General features: G+C 37.9%; 1 protein-coding gene across 4 annotated transcripts in view; it reads left to right on the top strand.

Moving 5' to 3' along the window:
- Positions 1-25,437, top strand: part of arhgap9 (Rho GTPase activating protein 9) — a 67,726-nt gene that overhangs the window by 40,228 nt on the left and 2,061 nt on the right. For 2 of the 4 annotated variants that reach the window (XM_059328445.1, XM_059328444.1), the window contains 14 exons: positions 1,560-1,625; positions 5,008-5,154; positions 5,305-5,403; positions 8,293-8,354; positions 8,488-8,575; positions 9,201-9,296; positions 10,678-10,776; positions 12,299-12,404; positions 12,806-12,925; positions 15,235-15,333; positions 16,961-17,038; positions 17,699-17,752; positions 18,477-18,611; positions 22,750-22,855. In XM_059328445.1, the coding sequence (XP_059184428.1) occupies positions 1,560-1,625; positions 5,008-5,154; positions 5,305-5,403; positions 8,293-8,354; positions 8,488-8,575; positions 9,201-9,296; positions 10,678-10,776; positions 12,299-12,404; positions 12,806-12,925; positions 15,235-15,333; positions 16,961-17,038; positions 17,699-17,752; positions 18,477-18,611; positions 22,750-22,855 (1,355 nt within the window). The remainder of the gene's footprint in view (positions 1-1,559; positions 1,626-5,007; positions 5,155-5,304; positions 5,404-8,292; positions 8,355-8,487; positions 8,576-9,200; positions 9,297-10,677; positions 10,777-12,298; positions 12,405-12,805; positions 12,926-15,234; positions 15,334-16,960; positions 17,039-17,698; positions 17,753-18,476; positions 18,612-22,749; positions 22,856-25,437) is intronic. The other 2 variants (XM_059328446.1, XM_059328447.1) reach the window with 2 other exon arrangements.

The following is a 25,437-nucleotide window of genomic DNA, read 5'->3' as shown; positions in this document are numbered from 1 at the left end:
TGAGACATTTTTGTAACTGAACTATGTGCAAAAATCTCCCTTTTGACAATTGAAAAAAAAAATCTATTTTTCAACACCATAGATAAGCAAATGTCCACAGCATGATAACCTTCAATTCATTCCCAGGTTGATTCCTCTGCCAAGACATCGTGATCCTGGAAACTTTTTGTTTCCTTCTTCATTAGGATTGGTCAAATTTGGTCATTTGGAGTGGCAGACACTGGATGAGTTTACCATTATCTGTAACTTTTAGTCATCTTTTTTAACTTTTCTGCTCACTTGCTCAATAGTTTCCCACACACACTCAACAGCAGCAGCACTGAGCGGTTGACACTGACTCATGCTGGTTGGGGGCGTGTCTTGTAGAGCTGCAACTGTCACTTTACTGGTTATTCTAATGATAAATATACAAAAGAAAATCTTCACACCAAAAATGCATACATGGATTCCTTTTCTTCTATATTTGGTCATTTCTTTTGCACAATATATCTGTACTTAAGTAAGATGATATAGCTTGTAAAGGAATGCCACTTTTACAGAAGTACAACACGTCCCCATTGTAAAATGCCTGTGAACTTACAAACAAAATAGTGGTTAATGTGGCAATGCTCTACGTGCTGGTGTGATTCTACTGAGCTGCTGTACATGAGAGTGATTGTACCAGCTGATAAAAGCAGCTTCCCTCTAGAATGGGGAAGTAGATACAGACTGAGACAGGAGGGATGGGTGAATGCTTTTCACACTCAGACAAAAAAGTGTCATGACATGAGGCGACAGGCAGCTGTGGACACAAAAAAACTCTAAGACACAAGCGTTGTTCTGGATCTTATAACTGTGTGATCAGCGACAATGAGCACCTATGCTGTAAGTTCATTTACACAATAGCATTTACTTAACTGTGTTGTTGCTTTCTTGTAATTACTGGCGTGCAGTTTCTGGCAGCACTTGTTAAATTTCCTGCTTGTTGAGTATGTTTCATGTGGTTGCTATTCTAATATAATTTCATCGTCAGACGTTATGATCGCTCCTGTCATTCTCACAACAAGCTGTTAATGTGGACTTGTGGGATCCAGTTAAAGCCTAAAAATCAGCATGCCTGAGTCAAACATGTACTATGCAGTGTGTGTTTCAGTCTTTCTGAGAAACGGCAGTTGAATATGGGCACGCTTGTGTGTGTGCTGTGGTGGTGAATCAGGGAGCATTTTTAGCTGGCAGGATGTAAGCGGGGCAGAGGAGTAGTTTCAGTGTTGGTGTGAGCGTTAGCCCGCATGTCATCTCACTCAAGACATCTGTCAGCATCCTGTTTTTACACGTGGGTGTTAAAGCTACTCAAAATTGCTGCCATTTTTGGTGAAAATTTTGTCCACTGACAGAAAAAAACAGACAAACAAACATTGTTTGACCTTTTTTTTTTTGATGATCTTTTTCAGTTGACTCATGCAGTTGTTTAGACTATAACTGTCATAGAGTTGTGTTTTAAATTATATGGAAATATAAGTAAGCAGTAACTGATGATCTGTGTTTCCTGTTGTTGTCTTCCTGTCTTTTTATGTCTCCAGCTGTCACCTGATTTTATCTTCGGAAGCCACCGGAGGAACACTGATGATGGCTGGCAGATGAAGCAGGTGAAACTCTTCTCTATCTATTTAACTCTGACATTCACCTTTTATATATATAAAAAAAAAAAAAAATTCCCCCCCAAGAATAAAGTCAAAGATCATTTAGAAGTTGTACATATTCTCCCTATACAACAGCATGTTTTTGTTTAACCCTCCTGTTATGTTCGTTTATATAATCCTGGGTCAATCTGACCCGGAGCCTGTTTAATTATCCAAAAGTGTCAGAAACCAAAAAATCCCAATAAACATTGTTTATATTTCATTATGAACTCCATTACTAACCATTTCAATCAACATTTAGTGCAACTGTGGTCAATGTGATAATTCACTAGTTTTTCGTAAAAAAAAATGTTTTTATGTACGTTGAAAATACTTTTTATGGAGTGATGTTAATAAATGAACACAACACACCTCTTCTGTTCAGGGTCAAACTGACCCGCTGACTTAAAATCAAGACAAATGAGTCAAGAGGATTTGTATTGAAAGTAAGTTTCTGAACCAGAAATTAACAAAATAACATAACAACAAAATAAGAGTTTAGCGATGTGATTATGGTGCGTGTGTGTATGTGTCTGTGAATCTCCACAGCACACGAGTGACATGTCATCACATTGTGAAAGTAAACACGACGCAATGTTTAGAACCAGAAATACACAAATGTTAATTGGTGAAAATTAACATGGTGCCTGTGTGTGCACATCTACACAGCACATTTTATATGTTGATTACACTTATTAAGCCAAGCAGAAGAAGTTTTCTCTGAAAAAATGCTATTTTTTAAAGATTTTTTAACCTTAAAATGGGTCAATTTGACCCGCAACATAACAAGAGGGTTAAAAAAATCATCTCTGCCATTGACTCTGTCACTGCATGAGGAAAAATGCAACATATTATGCATGTCCGTATATAGATATCGATTACTAGACAGATAGATTACTTCCTGTTCTTGTTTTAAAAGCTGAAAACTCTTCCCTTGTTGCATGTCTGACTGGGAGGGTAATCCTAAATTTTATGAGCGCTTGAAGGGCTTTTGATGCAGGGTATTTTCCTCATGAAAATCAATGAAGTCGTTAGATTTGCAAAAACTGCATCTCCACTGTATTACTGTAGAATGCATTAAAGTAATGCCAGCTATGCTCTTTAGATTCCCAGAGATCAGCATTTATGCATATTAAGGTGGTGAAATAGCAACTCATGGTGTAAAAAGAAAGGCTGTTACCCAAGCAGTTCTTACTGCAACATGTTGCATCACAGTGGGGTGTGGGAGCGCTTGGTTTAAAGCCCTTTTAAAGGCCTCCTCTTAGCAAAGGAGCAGATTTGGCTCTCAGTGCTTAATCCTCCTTGCATGAAAAGATGGCAAACATTAGGAGGGATATTTAGGCTGATTGTTGAAACTGGGTTACAGCGATTGGGAAAGGTACTTAATTATGGCTGCTGCTGCATGAAAAGTTGTGGGAATTTTCGTGTGATCATGCATACTCATGTGTGTACGTGCGTAGGATTGTAAACATCAATATTTTGCATGTGAAGTAAAGATGCACACTTATGCATCTGCCTCGCTGCTTTTCCTGTGAAGCAAAGCAAAAAACTTATCAAGAAAACTGCAGTTTGTCCCCATTTGCCAGAATGTAAAGTGCTCAGGATGTGCACTCATGCTCAGAGTGCCTGAATGCTTCAGTTCATATAGAGCGCTGCAGGGAGGAAGTTAGCATCGTCCTGGTTCCCTCCTCTGAAAGCCAATAAAAAAAAAAAAATCCATTGCATTTTAGATTATTACAGGGAAAACAAACTCAAAGGTTACATTTTTGTGGTTTAATAGAGGAAGAAAACAAGTGGAGAAGTGATTGTTTAATGAGCATTTATTCCTCTTGATGTTCGGACTTGATGTCGAATCTCTGACATGCTGACAGAAAATTAATAAATGTTACAGAGACTGGACACCTTCTGTAGTGCCAGTTGTTCTTGGACATTGCAGGTTGCTGAACATTGGAAATACATAGTCAATGTGGATATAAAACATATATGTCTGGTCAGACTGGTCACAGCTTATATGGTCAGCCTGTCGTAGATGAATGAAGCAGTCAGTGCAGACACAAACTCTCTTCCTCAAATACACACATACCAAAAGTATCAAGTTTTCTGAGTTTACAAATGCATGTTGTGGACGGTTTTCAAGCTGTGAAGAAATGCATACTAACACAAACGTTTATGATACATGCTAAAAACACCACTTTTATGATTTTTGTGTAAATGCAATCACCAGAACTAGGAAGCTTTAAACAAACTACAGCACATCGTCATGACTTCAGTGTCACCACCACTAAGCCGACAATGATGTTTAATATTCGTGACAACCTCTGTCGTCTTATTAAGCCACTTTTCTAAAGTTTCAACGTTCACAATTAGAGTATTTACTGACATATTTATGTCGTAGAACAAAGTGTGAAAATCTCAAAAGCCAATTCCAATAACCTGACTGTGAGATGAAGGAAGTGGAAGTGCTCAAATGCTAACTCATTTCTGGGGTTTTTTAAGTCATTCCCACAGAATGCTATTTGCAGTTCATGCATTTAAATTACATTGTAATGCCACACTGGTGCTACATTGTTGTTCCTCCCCAAAGACGAACTGTTGAAAATACTTGCAGCTGAGTTTAGATTTGATCAGACGTGGCAGAAGGTTAATGGCCACCACTGTATGTTAACCACTGCGAGAAATGAGAGCAGACTAAGATAAAGATAGGTAGCGTGAGGTAAACATTTAAACCCACAAGCCAGCGTTCATTAATGACACTTTTAATGGCACAATTAACATAAGTTGATTAATTAGTAACATAATATTTTTATCAGTCAGAGAAGCAAAGCTGTCATCAAAGACAAATTACTGCTTGTGGTGTCCATACAGCTTTAAAGGGGATTTCTTCTTTATTGCACTGAATAAAACCTAAAACCAAAGGACTACGGCAAGAGGAGCATGTTTTGCCTGCTTATTTGCATGAATTACATGCAAATGATACATCTTACATAAAGTGTGACATAAAACAGAATATTGGAAATTAAATGAATAGGGGAGAATTTGCATGCTTAATTTTTGGCCTTTCTGTTGCTCCTCACTGTTGCTTGTTTGTGATTTTAATTGATTGCTCCAGGCGAGAATAAATACTAAAATATAGAATAAATATAATATAATTTAAAAGGTTCTGCTATAGTCTCAGTAGGGTGATTCGTGAGGACGCAGACACTTATCAGCTCTCACAGGATCCACAGATGTAAAATACACTGGGATCATATTGCATTTATTCTTCCATGCACACATAATAAATGAGTCCCCTTTCCCTTGTTCACCCCGACCCAAACATTTGATCCCGACCTTTTTAACCCCTGTGAAGAGCATGCAGCGCGCTGTCTCCTCTGACACCCTGAGCACGATGCAGTTCAGCAGTGCCGACGCCCCGTGCCATAACTCTGCCGCCCTGCATGATCTCAAGCAGCAGCTCAGCCACTCCCAATCTATGATCCTGCCTGAGAACGGCAAGGTACCGACAGCGTGCATTCACAGACACACGGCAGAGGGAAGCTGCAGATATGCAGATACGCATTTTCAGTTTTTACACTAAACAAACTGAACATATGCACACGTACAGATAAATGAACATGGCTGATTATGCACACTTCCTGTCTTGCAGCTGGTCCAGCAGTGCAGAGATTACTCCCGTAATGTGACCAATATCGTGGTGGAGCCTCCGTCTCCCGAGAGCTCTCCGGACAGCGATGGCTGCACACCGGTGAGAAAACACTGCTTTTTACTTTTTAAATTAAAAAACCTGTACATGAGTATAGTAGTTGATATTGATTTAATGGTATATGCAGAGAGAACAACAACACTAAGCCTTTAAGCATCAGGGCATCCTTAACTTTTTAACTACTTTAATTATTTTTACAGTATAATTAAAACATTGTTTTTGAAGGGGTAAAAATTCAAAAATTTCAGTAACTACAGTACAGTTCATTTACTCAAGTACTGTACTTAAATACAGTTTTGAGGCACTTTATGTAACTTTATACTTCTACTCCACTACATTTAGCTGCCAGCTATAGTTACTTTCCAGGTCAATTTTAAACATAAAAACATGATACATTTAAAGTGATTAAACTGACATTTGTTTAAATTTAACCTCATAACAGTATGTTAAGAATATAATGCTTTTATGCTTAAACAATGCATCAATTATAATCCTATAATATATTTGGAATACAAAAATAATCTGAGTGGGTTCATTCTGCATGGCAAGTACTTTTACTTTTCATACTTTAAGTACATTTTGATGCTGATACTTTAGTACTTTTACTGAGGTTTTCAATGCAGGACGTTTAATGGAGTAATTTCACAGTGTGGTATTAGTACTTTTACTTGAGTAAGGGATCTAAAAAAAATTTCACCACTGTATACTACTTAAATTGCATACATATTGAAAAAGATTCAAACAAATGAAGGGCGTTTTGGGGTAATATACACTTTCGATTTGTGCCATATAAGCTTCAGGGAGAAAGTGATTTTTTTTTTTCCCATTACAAAAATTTAGTAAATTATGTTGTACCATTCTCCTTGTGTAATGGCTTTTTTGGCAGCAACATTGAGAATGCAAATATATATTTTGTTTTCATATTTATGGATTTAACTGTTCCTGTTCAAACTACTAAAACCATCATACCATTTGGATTTTTTGAAGTGGGATTGTATGAAGTACTTATTTATTAGAGTCCCTATCTGTGCCAGTGTGTTACCTGCAGTAGAGAGTAGCTTGGAGTACCAGAGCAGCAGCTAACTAATGAACTGTAGTGGATGGGAGAAACTGCAAAACATATTTTAGTCATCTACAAACTTAATCACTTTAAGTATACACTATATTTAGACATTTTTTCACTACTTTACCTTGATGTCAGACAGCCCTGTTTAAGTTCACCTGGGTAAAAGCTATTAGCCATTATCTTTACTCTCTTCAAAGCTAGCAGACTCTGTGACTCCTGCCGCTGACCACAGCAACACATTTCTAAACTGACTGTGTATAAGTGCCTCATAAAATCCAACACCAAAAATCACTTCAAACTGTTCCACTTTATATTTCAATTGTTTTTAACTCTCCTACAAAACAATTTCAGTTTAATCCTGGCTAAAACCAATTACACAACCAGCCTTTGTAATGAACTTGGCAGTTACCACAACACACAGCAACAACAAAACAATGCAGCGGCCACAAAGCTCTGGCTCTCTGCCCACCCTGTAGGACTTAAAGTGGACGGTTTGTTTTAAACACAGCATTAATATTTTCTCACCCGTTCTGTTTTATGCACAGATATTGGACAAAATGCTGATTCTCCAGAATTTAGAGTTTTTTCAGTTGTAAATATTGTTTTATATATTGTTTGTTAACCTGATTTTTTCAAGGTGTTGTTCATAGTCACATATTAAAGGGACAACTCACCATATATATATATATATATATATATATATATATATATATATATTTCCCCAGTAACAGCAGTACCACATTATACAGCACTGTTTGTTCCACCAGGTCACTTTACTGATTTATTTGCACAATCTCTGTTTACTTCTAACGACATTAGGCCTATATTAGGCCCTCTGTATTTTTTCTACATTATATATGTCATATACCACTTATAGTATACTGTGTATATCTCTGCATATATTTAAATATATTTATTCATTGATGTTCATACTACTACATGCAACAACCTATTCAACCTATTTAACATGCTGAAATATATTTTCTCCAATGTGCAATATCTGTAAAATGCAAAGTGCTATCAGGAAAACAAACAAACACAATATATAGAAATGTATGTATATGTCTTATTTTTTATATTCTTTATTCTGTCTTCTGTATCTATGTACCTGTACCTTCAGCTGCTGTGACAGCTAAATTTCCCCACTGTGGGATAAATAAAGTAATATCTTATCGTATCTTAGTAACCCCGAGGGAAACCTAGTCAAGCAGATAGTTGCTATTATTGTGTGAGTAAAAGTGTATTGTGTCCTACAGGAAAAAATGTAGCAGTATCTCAGAATAATCCACAGTCTGTCGAAAAAGATTTTACTGGGAATTATAAAAGTAAAAAGAAATAGAAACTGTCCTCAGCAAGGTTTTTGCATTAGTCTGAATAACCGTGTCTTGCACTAGAGTTTTTCAAATGTGATGTTTAATTTATATGAGCACAACAAATAAACCAAGCTTCAGAGGTGGACATCTAAAAACCTACTCAAATCAGTCTCTGTTTTCTTTTTAAACCCCTGCTTTTCCTCAGTTTGTTCCTCACTCTCTTTATATACCAAACCCAATACTTATCACTTCGTAGTTAGTATTAATTATTTTCTCTTGCACCTTAAACGGGGCCATACCGCAGTGGGAGATGGTGGAGCAGCTCCCCTCCCGCTATTTTTTAAATGATGCAACATTCAAGTTAAATGGGTTCGCTCAGGATGCAGTGTATTACACAGAGGAAAAGCCCTCTGCTGTACTTTACTGTTAACATCTCATTATTCAAGCCATTTCTGCCTACCATGAGCAATAACATTAGTGTGAGAGTATAAATATTAGGGCTTTAATATTGCAGATTTTAATGCACTTTGAACCCTTTTAATGTGTCTTCAGGAACTGGAGAAAGCCGGCCTCTTAAACAAGACCAAGATCGCAGAAGGAGGCCGGAAACTGAGGTGAGGCTGCTCCCATTAGAGACAGAAAAAGTTTAATCAGATTGCGTCTGTTTGTTTAAATATAGCTTTCGAATTAATGAAGTAGGATTTACTGGACATAATCCCATCTGACCAGTAACGTGTGTTCATGCAGGAAAAATTGGAGCCCTTCCTGGGTGGTGCTGGTCGGGAACAGTCTGGTTTTCTTCAAAGATCCTAAATCACAGACACCCGCCAGCTGGGTAAGAGCTCAGACGATCTGTGTTTAATGATATTAGTCCAGATTATGTTTTTGCAACAACATCAAATTCATTTTTTAAAATAATTTTCTGTTTTCCGCTGCCTTTCAGTAATACGGCACTGTAACTTCTATTCCTTTGATATTTTATATATTTTTTAATGTCATTTATGTCTCTTTCTGATGCTTTTAATGTTTTGTGTAAAGCACTTTGAATTGCCTTGTTGTTGAAAGCTGCGATACTTAAATAAACTTGCCCTGCCTCAGTTTATCATAAACAAAATGGGTGGACAGATTTCTTGATTTCAAAATCCTCAGCCAACTCATGTGAGTCATTTTCTGAGTGCAGTTTTTCCGCATTGTAGCTTTTTTTATGTTTTAGTTTTAAACATTGTGAAGTAACTTTAAAATATAGCTGACTCTATTCTGTTGCACAAACTTGACAAAAGTGAGCACACAGCTGGATATTTCTTTGACAAACATGTTGCAAAAGGGTCAAAAAGTGGTGGCCTCTAAATTCAGTACAGCCTAAAACACCCATACTCTATTTTCAGAAACCTATATAGGTTGATTCAGGCAACTAACTGAACAAAATGTTACTTTTTTGTGTGTGTTTCTTGATAAAACAGAGACCAGGGAACAGTCGCCCTGAGAGCAGCGTGGATTTAAGAGGAGCACAGCTGCACTGGGCCAACGACCTGTCCAGCAAGAAGAACGTCTTCAAGGTAAAAAAACAAGTGATTCAACATAGTTACCAAGCTGTTGTTATCAAAATGTTCAGACTTCAGTGACCCTTTCATTGTCATTTGAATCGTCTCTGAGCCAAGCACAGTGAGGACAATGTGTTCATGTGTTAGCAGATAAGTAGTTACACATAGAATCCTGTCTGACAGCAACATCGATCCTTATCAGTGAGGGAAGTGAAAGTGGAAAGCTTTCTTTCACCAGGTCACTCAACAGTGACGCACAGTGAAGAAGAGGAAGCGACACAAATGTATTTTCCAGTGAAATGTGGTATTTAAAGGAGCAGGGTCTCAGACGTAGTGGCGTCTAGTTGTGAGGTTGCTTTTTGCAACCAACAGAATAGAGAGAGAATGAAATGACGTCTTTTTGTAGGCTATCCTGGAAGTATCATTCACCTATGGGATTTTTGCATTGGATTTTGGATCATTGCAGAAAATCAGCTCTGTGGCAAACGCACGTTTCTGATGCTTACACATTTTGTTCAGCTGGATAATTTCCACATATTAACAAAACTTGTATCATGTTTGAAGCTTTAATGCAGCCGACAAAAGTGAAAAGCTATGCTAAGTTATGCTATACCGAACTACACCACGGTCACATGACTTCTTCATCACTACCATTAGCTTCAGGCGCTCTCCGACAAGCTAGCGAATAATAAATTGTTTATTAACCTAATCTACAATCTACAGTAGTTTGCAAGAGCACTGAAAAACATGACTAGAAGCTGTATGTTGGACTAATAGGAGATTTCCTGTCCGTGTCCGGCAAGATGGCGTTTAATGTCCCTGATAACCACTGTAGTCTCATTTAGCAACTTGTTAGCAAGCACCTTTTAAAGGACATGTAAAAAAAATGTAAAAATTACAAGTAGGGGTGTTAACTAACATATCTTATGGCGTATAACTGAACTCGAACATCTCCTCAGCTTGTGTTAACTACAGACCTTATTTTGGGCATCTAAACCAAAAAACCCATTCAAAATCCTCATTGGGTTTGAGAGGAGACACCCCAGGTTACTAACATGCTAACTTACTTCCTGGTTTAAGAACTCATCCCTGTGGCGCCCTATACCCCTCCCTTTCCAAGAGCCCAGTCAAATCTATGGTGGCCTTCAGGTAATGAATACCTTGATAGGCCCTCTAGAGCCAGTGTTTGGTTTGTCTGTTGGGCTGATTCTAAACTAACCAACATACAGGGATTAATAGCCTAAAGAGATTATTAACTCATGATAAACTAATTATGGATATTATTCTGCCTGCAGATCTCCTTAAATCCTACACACTGCTTCAGAATAATAAAATAACATTCCAGCTCTGTGGGCAGTTTTACATGAACATGGTTTTGTAAATGTGTGTGTTGTAGCTGAGGACAGTGACGGGCAACGAGTTCCTGCTGCAGTCGGAGACGGACTCTCTGATCAAAGAGTGGTACAACACCATCCAGAACGTCATCGACAGGCTGGTGAGACACACACACACACACACACACACACACACACACACACACAAAAACACAGAGGATTGTACTTTCCTCAATAACCACTTCTCTATTAGCGGGTACAATGGTTTCCCTTTGGATCAAAATAGTGTCAGTTAGTCAGTATATAAGGGTTATGTTCTCCACTGTGTTTTACTGAAACACACATCCTTCAACTCCTTCCTGTCTTTGTGGTTTCATCTTTTATAACCTCAGTGGAATAACCTCTAACCACTATCAGAAAGGTAGTGTTTTTGGTTCAGCAGAATTATGGAATGATTTTCATGTAACTATGTAAAAGGGTGAAACGTGGGCCAAGGACAAACCTGTTCAATTTTGGGGCCAATCTGAATAACAATAATAATAATAATACAAATTATTTCTAGTTTTTGTTAAGATAAGATATGACCCTCTGTGCCCTCAAGTTAACTTTGTTCTTTTACTCTTATACACAGTCGTGTGTGTGTCATGAAGTTGTAATAAAATATTTTTTACCTCTTTCCATGAAATGATTGGGACAATGTGATTTATTCTTGGCGGATGAAAGTGTATATCTTCTCAAAACTTTATCAATCAGGCTCTTCCAAAGTGATTACTGATGCATTTAAATAGGAATAAACGTTGGGAGGATTGTGTCTGTAAACAAAATTATTCCAACTTTATGGGCAACAGTGTATCAAAATCAGCCTCAAACATCCTCTGTCAGATAAGCTCTAAATTAAAACATCATTTTGTCAGTTTCTCAGACAAATTACACAGCTCTCTTTTTGTTCAATGTATTTTAAATCAAAACTTAAATTAACTATTAAAACGACAATTTGTATCAGTTACTCTGTGTTATCTTGATTTCTTGAAGAGGAAACCTTAATGAATTGAATTTAAGAGCAGAAAAACTATATCAAAACATCTCTTTACCTCTCACACAACTCTTGCAGTATAACCAAGTCTCAGTAACCTGGTCGTGTGCTCAGGACGTCCAAAACAACACATTACTATTTAGATGGTCATTTTAAGTATCGTTAGCCTCATAGCATAATTGCCTAAGTCATTTTTTGGCCAAATTGTGATATCTGCCTAACGTTACTCTCCAACCACTGCTGCATCTTTCTGCCTTATTGCCTATGTTCTCCCTATCAGAACACTTGTTAGAGTCCAAAATCACTTTCTGCCTTAGTCATCTCCTTGACTTAGGAATATTTGCGCTACATACAAACCAAACTACATTATTTTAAGAGAAAAATTGCCTTAGTCAGGGCATATTCTGCCTAAGTTACTTTTATCTGTTATGAAATCGATGTGTTTAATTTTTTATGCAAACTTGTTCACACTTCTATTTGAACTTACTGTTACAATATCAATTAAAAATACCAATGGGCTTACTAAAAATTGTGTTTTTTCTTGTTTCCCGAAAACGTTCAAATATGACTTGACTATGAAGTTTTCCTTTTCTGAGAGCGTCTGTGGCGTGATGTTTATGATGCAGTTGACACTATTTCTCTGCCTTCAGGACCGTGAGAACCCGTTAGACAACGTCCTCCTGTACTCTCTGAGGCGGGCGGGCAGCGTGGAGATGCTGGACCACAGCGGAGACGAGGATGACCGGAGAACGTCGCGTAAGTTGTCACCGCCTCTCATCGCTCCACTCTCACTTCCTTCCTTCACATAAAGCCACCCTCGCCTTCCGCCTCTGTTTACTGTCACTCCATCATCATCATCATCACTCTTTTCTTTCTAAACTTCCACACAGGCTTCTTACATCCCTCCATCCTCTCCTCCATTCTGTCCTCCATCCAGCCCACTTATATTTTCACTCGGCCCCCGTGGCAAATAATCCCCCCGTCGGTCATGTCACACCTCCGCCGCCGCCCCGCCCTCCCGCTCTTCATCCTCACCACCATCCCGTCTCATCTGCTCTCCTTCCCCGCCGCGGCCCAACGCCCCGCACTGACCTCCTCTTCCTCCTTCTCTTCCCTCTCCTCCTGCACCTCCTCCTCCTCCTTTCCTCCCTCTGCAGTCCCTCGATCGACGTCCAACCTGGAGAACACGGAGAGGAAGCGAGTGAAGACCCGGCTGAAGAAGCTGATCCTGAAGAGACCTCCTCTGCAGGCGCTGCAGGAGAAAGGCCTCATTAAAGGTTGGCATTTCTTTTTGAAGTTTTTGCACTGTTTCAGTTCAAGAATCCTTTCTTCACTTTTTTTTTGTGAAGTTGAAAATATATTTTGCTGTTTAACTGAGCTGCATCACAGTTGTGATCGCTGGCAGGAAATCTCAGCATTTACCCTGCGGTGATGCCATATCCCCCAGTGAATATGCATCGCAATCCTCCTCGCCTGTTTAGTAAGAGCTCCTCCAAAAGTTTCACACACTGCTTGTCTGCTGATTACAACACCGTGACTAGAAAAGTACACTCTGTACACTCCAGGTGTGTCTCCTGCTCACCTCACAATCAAAGAATAGTCAAATCTAACTCAGTGCTCCCTTGTAGTCAAGATGGCGGCAAAGATAACAAAAAACAGGGATTTAATCATTATTTTTTATGTCTAACTTTTCGTTTGTTTGAGGTGCCACCTGAGGCGAATGAATGAAAAAACAATGTGGAGTAAATTAACCAAATTACTCCGCCAAGATCTAATCGGAACCCAACTGATATGGGATTTTTGAGACCAATGCCGATACTGATTTTAGAGAGGGGAAAAATTCATCGATAACTGATGTGATGACCAATATTGTTATTGTTCGAGCTAGAATGAAAATAGACCTTTTTCATGTTGATTGTGCACCGATTTTTCACCACTCAATTTCTCAAACATGAAACATAATATCAATATCAATCAATATTATTTAACATTGTTATACATTATACAATGTATTACATCGTCAGCCAAATCTATGAATGATAACTGAGAAAATAAAGAATAAATAGGCATCAAATAAATAGATAAATGAACATCATTACTGTTCAGTTTCAGTCAATTTCTGACTATTAAAAAAAAAAAAGAATTAAAGATGAATAGCTAACACCATTTATAAATCACACAAAGCAACATATTCTGCTTTATATATTGGGTAAAAAGAAATTCACAACAGCACATATCAGACTACATATACACTGATACCAATAGGCCTTTGATCGGCCAATATCGGCAGATAGTATCTGTCAACCGATATATCTGTCGGGCTCTTGATCTAATGGTTATACTTTATCCACATTGGACTTTTTAAGCAAGTTTTTTGTTTAAGCTTTTAAGCTTGTTGTTAATTTATTTTAGCTTTTTTTCAATTGTTTGTACACAGAAATGGTTAAAATTAAGGTCCAAAATGATTTGAAGTTGCATATTTATTTGTGAGATTTCCTTGGGGGGACCACCTACAAATGCCTGTGCACCTAAGTTTCACACAAACTATGTTATTAATCTTCAGATGATTCAAAATGAGACCAAACTTTTCTATGGAGGTCAAAGCATGGCTTGTTTTTAGCCAGGCTGCAGAAAGAGTGAGCCATACCCTCAGGTTAAGACGAGTGAGCTGTCAGCTGTCAATCACAGTATAGAGCAGTCGATAAAAAAGTGTTTTTCAAAAACTATGAAACACCACAAGGGGTCCTTGAGGAGAATCATATATGTGCACAAAAATGATGTTTGAAACGTGACTCCTCTTCTCTTTGAGCGAGACTTGGTTAGACACATTAACAAACAGTCTGGATCCAGCAAAAGATAAAGAAAAATATTTTATTTCTCTGTACGGCTCTTTCCATAATATTGTAAGACGCTTATAATAACAATCTGAGTCTAAATGAAAGACGATATTGCAGCGCCTGCTTAATACTGGACAATTTTAAAAACGTGTTGTTCCCATTAGTCATGTAGACACTAAAACATGTGAAAAAGGCTCCATGTTGAGAAAATACCGGAGTTTCCAGCCTGGATGTGTGACCTCAACTACATCCTCATTCAGTTGGGGCCGTATGATGATTTTCTACAGATTATTAGACATAAAGAAGCAGTTCAGATAAATAGAAACATCTGTATTTTCCATGTATAAAATGCTGACTTTACAAATATTTCCCAGGTCGTCTAATTTTGGCTAATTATGGTTTAACTTGTTGATTTGATGACATTTTTATATCTCAGTCCTCTGATTTAACACAATCTGATCATATAGCGGTATAATACTCTGGAGCCAAGGGTGTTTTTTTTTTTTTTTTACCCTATAGGATATATATAGTACAGTACATGAGTTGCATTGCATCATCAAGGGTGAGCTTACATGGCTGCTGGGAACAGGGAGTTTTTATTCCATAGTGAACAGAAAATTTATCTCCAGATTAAGTTGGGCTTGAAGCTCTTACATCATGTCTTGGCACAGTTATCTGAGAAAGAGAAAAAAAGCCCTTCAGAACAGACATAAAAAGTGTGTTTGTGTCCGTCTGTCATCACCCTTCAGATCAGGTGTTCGGCTGCCGTCTGGAGATGCTCTGCGAGAGAGAGAAGAGCACCGTCCCTCGCTTCGTCAGACTTTGTACTGAAGCCGTAGAGAAGAGAGGTACAAACACACCGCCGACTCCGCTTAACGTGATCCTCAACTTAAAGAGGACACATGAAAAAACACTCCTCAATCCTGTTTTGATTATCAGCCACTTGACAGCAGTTGTGCGCCGACTGTTTCGGCTCCGTGACATAAATCACTCAACAAACATTTACTGAAAAATGTTTGTGATTGCCCGACAGAGAGAGGAAGTCGGGACAGCTGCCAGCCGGAGAGAGATCTAAATGAGAGAAAATGGAGTTGTTTGGAAACTGTTTAGAAACAATGCTGCAAAGAAATGTATAATGCACACAAAAAAAGTCACTGTTTTGACCACAAGGGCTTTAAAAAAACTTGGTTTTGATTAATTAAATATTTCTAGGAAGCAAGTTTGGATAGAGACATTTATATTCAAGGTTGTGAAAGCCTAAAAAACTTTCAGGACAAAGGAGCTTCTGGAAAAAGAGAGAATAATTATTTTATGATTGAAAAACACTCTGATCATTGTTACAGAGTGTAATAATTGCAGTAGAAAAGGAAGAAGGTAGACATTTTTTTCTCACAGCATACTATCTACAATAAAACAGTTTGTGTGTTCAGGGAACAAAGGCACTACCCAGTTAAAAAAGTCTTATTTTGATTATTAATTAACATGCTGCTTATTATTTACATTATTATATAATCATATATATTTTTATTAAAATGTCTGGTTTAGAAAATTTTAGAAAATGGTGAAAAAAAGGTCAATGCAATTTTCCAAAACCAGAAAATATTCACATTTAAGAAAAACATATTGTAGTTTTATTCATTTATTTATTATAGCAGATTTTAGCAGTTTTTTATTTTTATTTAGCAGGGTTTTTATTTTTATTTTTTTTAGCATTTTACTTGGAAAACTGCACTTTATTGATTGTGAAAATTGATGAATTTTCTGTCTTTCGGAGTAATTGACTTATAATTTTAGCTCTGATTTAAAACCCTGGCAAACTAAATTGTTCTTTTAACCTTTCGAGATTACTGTAAATTAACTTAATTTGGCTAAATTGGATATTTTTCTTATGTGGCTGTGTATCAACCTTTCATATCAGCGAAATAATGTTCATATCTGGCCGGTACCGATGATGTGCCGATATGGTGCATCCCTATCATTACTTCTTCTACAGCTGACAATAGTTTTCATGTCTTTATGAGATTTTTTGACAGTAATAAAAAAGATACAATAAAATAAAAATTGAGCATATAAATAATCAGTGAGTCACAAGGCCTGCCTTATTCTGACATCTGACATTAAACCAGTGTGGAAAAAGCAGAAACTAAATGTCATAGCAAAACTTCACGCCATTAAATGTTGAGAGGAAGTTCTCATAGTGGGTCATCTGATCATGCAAAATGAAAAAAGAGTCAAAATGTGCTTTTGCTTGACTTTACTCACACGCTTTTGGGCACTTATGCAACAAAACAAACTCCCCAGACTCATTAAATTATTGATGTGCAGAACAATTATATCAGCTCTGACTGAAGAAAACTATTTTTATCCTACACTCGTGAAGTTTTTTAAATAATGGAAAGTGTGTCAGTTAACTAATTAAGTTAATAAATTGACAGACACACCAGTGATCTGACAGCTCTGTGCTGTGTGTTGCAGGACTGGACACTGATGGCCTCTACAGAGTGTCTGGGAACCTGGCAGTCATTCAGAAACTGCGCTTCCTGGTGGACCACGGTAAGAATTAATACTTTTGATGATTAATTCTGCTTAATTTTCTCTCTGACAATGAGTGAAACCTGAAAATAAATGTTGGGGAGGAGAGAAGTGGGACATAAATAATTAAATTGTTCCTCTTTTTTCCTCCCCCCTTCATGTGGAGCATCACCTTATACAGAATGTCACTAACTTTTTGGTTATTTCATTACAAACTTTGTATGGAATAAGACTTAATTCTTATTTAAAACCTACTTTTTTCTTTGATGTGAGAAATCTTTGATAGACATTTTTTTCCAAGTATTTTTGGGGCATTTATGGCTTTCTATTCGATTCTGTGTTGAAGAAAGTGGTCAAGAATTAAGGGGAAAGATTAAAAAGGAGGAAATCTACAGACATGTGAATTAGGCGTGTCACGATTTCAATTCTGAATGAAAAATCGAGTGAAATCGGATTTTAATTTCAATGACAATATGATGATATAACATTATGTTTTTCATTTTCATAAACGTGGCCAGACACCACTTATATAAATCCAGATAAATGCTGTCTGATGCTGTTTTGTTCATTCTGATTGTAATTGATTGCTGGAGACCTGATTGTCTGGCTCCCACTGCATGACTTCCCTTTGATAAAGTGGACGCTGAGGAAAGCCCACTGAGTAACTGTTGGTTTTTGCAGAGCGAGCGGTGACGACAGACGGCCGTTACATGTTCCCGGCGGAGTTAGTCCAAGGTAGAGTCAGCCTGACGAGGAGAAACAGCCGCGTTGCTCAGCCTGCTTGTCTTTCTTGCGCATCATGTGTTGGATAATATGAACACCCCGTACACACACTGACACACAGAGCTGAGACGAAGACCGAACAGTTTGCTGGTTGTGCTACCATTTGCTTAATGTATGTGTGTCCCTTTAGGCTTTTCTGCTTTAAGTTTTCTGATGTAATAACACGCAGCAGGTTGTACAGCGCCGTCTCACGCGGTGCAGCGCTGCCACCAAGTGGACCAAACGGAGAATCAGCTGCAGCTTGTGTTCTGTGAAGTGCTCTAATCCCACACTGACTAATGTTTCTCACCATTAGATGCTTATTTGTATTGTGAACTTCAATTAAAGCTCTGTATCTTCTTCCCCTTTGGTTCTAATGATGCAACGTGAGAAGCATTGGTCAGGCTTGAGTTTGACAATTTGTTTGCTTTTTACGTGTGTTTGTGCTTCTCTGACTTTCACAGAGCATTTCTATCTCCCTCCTGCAGCTACAAGCCTTCATGTTACGCCTCAGCACTCACATGAATTCACTCTGTTTCCTTCATGTTGTTCACTAACGATACTGTGACTGTAACTCCACTTCTTCCTCTCTTTAATTCTAACTCTTTGTCTCTCTTTTTCACATTGCCTTGCCTTTTGTTCCCTTCTTCTGACCCCTGCCCGTCTAAATTTCTCCTTCTCCCTCCCTGTCTCTCAGAGGAGAAGCTGAATTTGGACCAGAGTGATTGGGAGGACATTCATGTCGTCACTGGAGCTTTGAAACTTTTCTTTCGTGAGCTTCCTGAGCCCCTCGTGCCCTTCGGCTTCTTCACTGACATCGTGGAGACAGTCAGTGAGTGACCAGCCTCAGCCTCAATTTATTCTGTATATAAACTTTATAAACCCTCCCGTCTTCATGTGGAGCATCACCTTATACAGAATGTCACTAACTTTTTGGTTATTTCATTACAAACTTTGTATGGAATAAGACTTAATTTTTATTTAAAAACCAACTTTTTTCTTTGATGTGAGAAATCTTTGATAGACATTTTTTGTCCATCTAGTATTTTTGGGGCATTTATGGCTTTCTATTTGATTCTGTGTTGAAGAAAGTGGTCAAGAATTAAGGGGAAAGATTAAAAAGGAGGAAATCTACAGACATGTGAATAAGGCGTGTCACTATTTCAATTCTGAATGAAAAATCGAGTGGAATCAGATTTTAATTTCGATGACAATATGATGATATAACATTATTTTTTTCATTTTCATAAACGTGGCCAGACACAGAATGTTGCACTTACATGCCCAACATCTTTTATACTCTGAGGCCTGAAAACTTTTCCGATTTTATTGATTATAAAGTAAAGTTTTCAATATCAATTCAATTTCATTTATATAGCCCAGAATCACAAATCACAGATTTGCCTCAAAGGGTTTACAGAAACCCTCTGTGCTTTGACCCTCACAGACAAGGAAAAACTCCTCAAAAAAAAGTTAAACAGGAAAAAAAAAAGAAGAAACAGATGAGGGATCCCCCTCCCCAGGACGGATAGACGAGCAATAGATGTGGTTGTACAGGACAGATCAATAGAATAGAATAGAGTAAAAGGGTGTGAGATGGAAGAGGGAGGGAGGATAGAGGGAGACAGAGAGAGACAGAGAAGAACAAGATGAACAATGAAAGGTATTTTAAATGGCAAGTTCAGCTACAAAGTGCTGCAGACGGTCTGTCAACAAGACCAAAGTTATTTGCAGTTACTGCGTCTCGTCTTAAATACCATTTTTGCTTGTCAGACACACCGCCAACGATGCAGACTGTCCCGTTAGCCACAAAATACCTAGCTTACATCTGATTCGATTTGATTTTGATTTGATTTAAGTTCATTTCGAATATGAAAACAAATAATAATAAATAAAAAAAGAGTCAGACAAAACATTTAACATGACAGAATACATATTCGAAAAGGAGCGAGAAGAAGTAAAACTTATAAACTCCCACCCCCTCTCCTTAAATATGACAAGTTAACATCCTTGTCTAAACATGTCTTGTATTACAAAAACATAAATATAATTTACCTATACAGCGAAATTATACATACATACATACATACATACACGCGCCCACATTTGGATACATACCCAAACACACACACACATACATATGAAAGGAAAAGAAACAACACCACAAGGAAAAGAAACAACAACACAAGGAAAAGAAACAACTGACAAATCAACATGGTGAAGGATGAGACCTGTAGAATAAGAATAAGCACCGTATCAGTGGCAGCAGTGGAGGAGCTGGGACTCAATGAGGCAGTGTGTTAATATGACCACCAGTTCAATGAATATGTGAATAGCCCTCTAACTACTGTGTTGTTATTTCATTTCCAATTATAAACCTACATACATGTGTAGTCACAATTTCAATTCTGAATGAAAAATCGAGTTTAATCAGTTTTTAATTTCAATTATCGTGCAATTAATTGTGATAATATAATATTATTTCATATATTTTAATAGATTGACAACCCTATTTATTTTTCCACAAAAAGGCCCATAATTCAACAAAGAATATTTTAATTTTGAAAAATATAATGATACATAATTGGTTGTTTTGGTCTCAGGCGACGAAGATTTTTTTTAAAGTTAATTAGTCATTTTTAATGCAGTTTTCAAGCTGAATTACTTCTTTTCGACAAACTTATGAGCAAAACTCTAATAAACACAAGACTTAAAGTTGTACTTCTCCATGATGCTTTGTGGAGAAACTCAGTTTTACAGCTCTGTCAATTAACTAATTGATTAGTCCACAAAATCAACTACAAATGTATTTCTTTGAGGACAGGCCGACTGAGTCTAATACATTTCTCTTCTTTTGTTCTTTCACATAACTATAACTATAAAAAATCAGCTACGTCAAATTATTCCAAGGGACAAGGGTCCCCGGCATAAAAACATGCAGACACTCTGTTCTAGGCCACCAGAATACCCACATTGGATATTTTATTATGCCACTTTATTGTTTTTCCTCTGCTGTGCTTTTATTTTGAATACTCACACCACTGCTGTGGTTTTAATGAGTCAAAACCAGGACGCTCTGGGTTAGAGAGCGAGTTCACCCCCTCTGTACGTGGGCTCTCACACTTTGTCGAGCTGTGGTGAAAGTCGTTTTCATCATTATAGAATATACTGTATTTACAGCACTTTTTTCTCCCACCTCTAGAAAAAAGTTGCACGATGACACACATAATGTGAAAGATATATGGACACTGTAAAATAAAATGGTCCTTCCCAAAAAGAAAATTGCACCAGTTCCGAGGCGAGAGAAGAGTAATTACATACTGACAAAACAGAAATTTACTGAGCAGTATTAAATTCATATGAAGTGATGGTTTTACTGCATAAAATTCCTCGCAGTATAAATCCTCGCATTTTTTCACACGACTCCCATAATCCTCATCTAAGTGTGTTATTCTATATCTTTCTTCTTGTGATCAAAACCAACAATCTGTTCACAACTTTACATTCACATGTAAAGCTTTAAAACAGGCCACAAATATAGCATTTCAAGGTTGTTTTTTTAGACAGGGAACAAAGTATCTTTAGGGGGAGATAGCAGGTCAACAGTACATGCCTCATGGAAGTGGTGTACATAATCTGAAAGATTCATTTTAGTTATTGCAGCAATTTTTGGGATGATACCAGTTTTTACACATATTTGGTGCTCAATTGGACCTTTTTTAAACTCAAGAAAGGTCAGAATTCCCTCCAAAATATCACATGAAGATACCAAGACCTTGAGGAACACCATAGAAAAATCCATGGTGTTATTTGGTTTCAAAAACTTTTGACTTTTTGGAGATTTCTGCAAGAATTGCATTGTTCTGCAATTTGATGGCAATCACTGCTGAGAAACCCTGTTTGTTGTCTACATACCTAGGGAAGCCATATGTCCTCTGAATGCTCTCAGTCTCTAGTATACGCTTGTAAAGTTTCATGAGGCTGTGATTATCCTCGAGGTCACAGCAGGTAATTTTATACATTTTATAGGTCAAGTTTAAAAAAAAATGCTCTCACTGCAATGGAATGGCCACTACAAGGACTAACATGATCACACATGAATAGAATTAGACTAAAAGAGTCTCAAGTCTCCATTCAGACCCAATTCATGTAATTCCAAAACTATTTAGGAACCCGAATATGCAAAATTATTTAAATACACCATTTTGGAATAGACAAAAATTATACTGCATGCAAAAAAATGCATAGTTTACATAGTGATATGTAAACTGGAGATTTGTGGGCACCAGTAGTACCTATTTTCTTTCAAATATCTTGAGGTCAGAGATCAAGTGACCCCTGTGGAAATGGGCACACTAGTATCACCCTCGCCAAAATGTATCCTGATTTTGGAGCGTTATTTATTGCCATTTCACAACAAGATATCATGACATGACTGCTACGGCCTCTGAAAGAAAAAGTAGGCCGAGGATACTGGCGTCTGTGAGGAGTTTTAGCAACGGTAACTCAAAAAGAGTTTTTATGGGATTCTTTTTTTTTTTTTTACTGTAAAACAAAAAAACTAAACTTTTCCCTTAACTTTGTTCCTTATCAGTGAATTTGTATGAACTTTTGTGACAGAAATGTACCATATCTTTCAATTATCCAAAAACAGCAGATTATGTGGCAATTCAAAATAAATTACACTCAGTAAGAAAAAATGATAACAAATGTGTTCTTAGTATGATTTTACTATTTTTGTTATCAAACCATGACATTTTTTTGTGATTAGCAGTTCACTGTTAAAACCACAGCGGTGACAGTTGATAACTGCTCGCTGCTTTATCGGATCAGATAGTAAATGCTAATGAATACATGTGATATCAGTTCATCAGGATGAAAATCAGGATTCCAATGAAGTTCATGAGATTGACTGACTGAAAATGATGACATCTACTGTGCTGTGACACGTCTCTCGCTTTGTGTTGCAGAGATGTCGGACTACATGGACAGAGTGGATCGTTTGAAGTGTCTGGTGCTCAACATGCCTCCTCCAAACCATGACACGCTGCAGTTTATGTGTCGCCATCTCAAACGGTGAGAGGGCGGGAGTAAAACCGCGTACGGTACATCTCTGTCTTTGTCTCTGTCATTTGTCTGCCCTGGAGCTGGCACATTTCAACGCTGAATTTCCCCTCGGGATACTTTCGGCACGCAGGAATGAACCAGATGCCCTTGTTAGGAAAATAAAAAATCTCCTCCTCATAACTTTTTCTTTTTTAAAAAATCCGACCACAAGAGGGGGCAGTTTCCTTGTCGTTCTCAGTCATTTGCTGTCAGGGATTCTTTGGCCGCGGCTCTCAGACGGTGCCAGCTCTGTACCAGGATCACACTGTTGTTAAGTTTGGGTCCCTGTGAAGATGAAAAGGCTGGAGGAAGATGAATGGTGTACGATGTTCTGCGAGCCAGTTCCTTTTACAGTACATAAAATGTGTGTTTTTTACCGCCTATGGTTTTTCCTTCCACTCCAGGGGTGAGCGTTCGTGTTCTGAGGCCGATGTTTGTGCCAGGGTGTGGTGGGCCCCATGAATTTGTCAACTCTGTGTCTTTCTCTCATTTTCTCCCCGCTGTCATTCCTTTCCCCCCTCGCTCTGTTTCTCATTTATTATCTCCCGGCTCCATCACCCCGCTCGCCTCCTCCCCTGCTCTCCTCGCTACCTTTGTTTCCTTCACTTCCTCTCCATTCTCTTCTTTGTACTCTCCCTTTCCTCTTCCTCCCCCCTTTTCCTCCTCTTTCCATCCCTTTCTCCTTTTCTCTCTCCCTCCGCCTTCCCCCCACGCTCTCCTCCTTGCCTCGAAGGTCCCATGGGAGCCTTGTGGTTCGTCTGCTGGAAGGCATACCAACACCACCGCCGCCACCACTGGAACCTCTCTCTTTTCTCTCTCTTCGCCCTCTCCCTCGCTCGCTCCCTTTTTTTTTCTCCCTTCCCTCTCTCTCTCTTTTCCTCCTCTCTTTTTAATGTGGAAGTTTTGAGCAATTGCTGGCTGCTTCTGTGGCTTGGTGGGAATGGCATTTTTAGAAGAATGCCTCATGCTGTGGCTTAAACCCATTCCTGCGTCCCCCCCTGATCACACACACACACACACACGCACACACACACACATATAGGTGGATACAGGCGGTGGATTTTAGACACTCATGTGCACAGATTTAGATTCAGATACATGAACATATGCGCAAAAACAAGTTGTCACTGATGGAAGCTGAAACTCTTAGAAGTAGAAGTGGAGAAGTATAGAGAAGCATAAAGATGTCACATGCTGACCGCAAGAATGAGTCTGTACGGACAGTTAGCAGTTATCTGTGTGCCTGCAGTCCCCAAGATGAATTCAAACAATAATAACTTTATGAGGCACATCGCTGCTTTGAACTAACTGCTAACATCAGCATGCTAACATGCCCACAATGACATTAGAGCTGCAGAGATGAATCGAGTAGCTGTCATCTTTTATTATCATTACTTTTATTATTTGATAACAGATGAATTGGTTTGTATTATCTATTAAGAAAAAAAAGTCCAAATTCTCTTATTCCAGCTTCTTAAATGGGGATATTTTCTGTTTTCTCTTCTCCTCAGTGACAGCAAACTGGATATATTTGAGTTGTGGACAAAACAAGTCATTTGAGAAAGTCATCTTAAAGCTTTGAGGAAACACTAATCGACATTTTTCACAATTTCCTGACATTTTATAGGCCAAACAACGAATCAATGAAAGCTACAGCTTGTAACTTTTATATAAATTATTTTTTTTGTCATATTTGCTAAAAATGACACAAAATCCTAACAGTAAAACATGAGATAGATAATGATCGTGTCCCCCCTGTCTCCTGGAATCAAAAGAAAACCAGTCAGAGTCAAGTAGTCTCACAGCTGTCAATCATGTCCACGACTGCTCGTGAACAACAGTCGATCCGTCAAACTCAACACAAATATCACACAAATGTTACAGCGTTGCCTGTTTCTCGCCTCCAGTGTTTTCACAAACATTTCAGTGTGCTGATTTGCTGTTAAATGAGAGAAAGTTTATGACCCAGCTGCCACGTTGAAAACACTTCAAATACTCAGCAATCTCAGCTTTAATCAATTAAATAATTGACTGATAAATCAACAATGACAATGAGTGTTTGTTGCGGCCTTATATTGCACTGTTAACAAGTTAATGTTTAGCAGCTACAATGTTTACCGCGACCTTGTTGATATGGCCAAAAGCTTCTATCCCGATCATTTTATATCTCGATAACAATATACACGGTCGGTCACCCATGAAGTTAGAATAATTTAGTTTTCAGACACAATCCTCTGTTAATTGTGGTTTCATTTTCATTGTGATATATTTGGAAGAAATTGATTAATACAGTTTTGAGAAGATATGCACTTTATCTGTCAATAATAAATCACATTGTCACAATCATTCCATGGACAGAATAAAAAAAATATATATTTTATTCCAACTTAGTAAAAGAAAAAAAAGTGAGTGAGAGCGCAGAGGGTCATATCTTATCTTAACAAAAACGAGAAATAATTTGTATTATTATTGATGTTATTCTGATCGGCCCCAAAATTGAGCAGGTTCTTTCTTGGCCCATGCTTCACCCTTTTTACAAAATTTCCTGAAAA

The sequence above is a fragment of the Centropristis striata genome, chromosome 3, assembly GCF_030273125.1.
Source record: "Centropristis striata isolate RG_2023a ecotype Rhode Island chromosome 3, C.striata_1.0, whole genome shotgun sequence".
Lineage (NCBI taxonomy): Eukaryota > Metazoa > Chordata > Actinopteri > Perciformes > Serranidae > Centropristis > Centropristis striata.
This window is presented reverse-complemented; position numbering and strand designations above follow the sequence as displayed.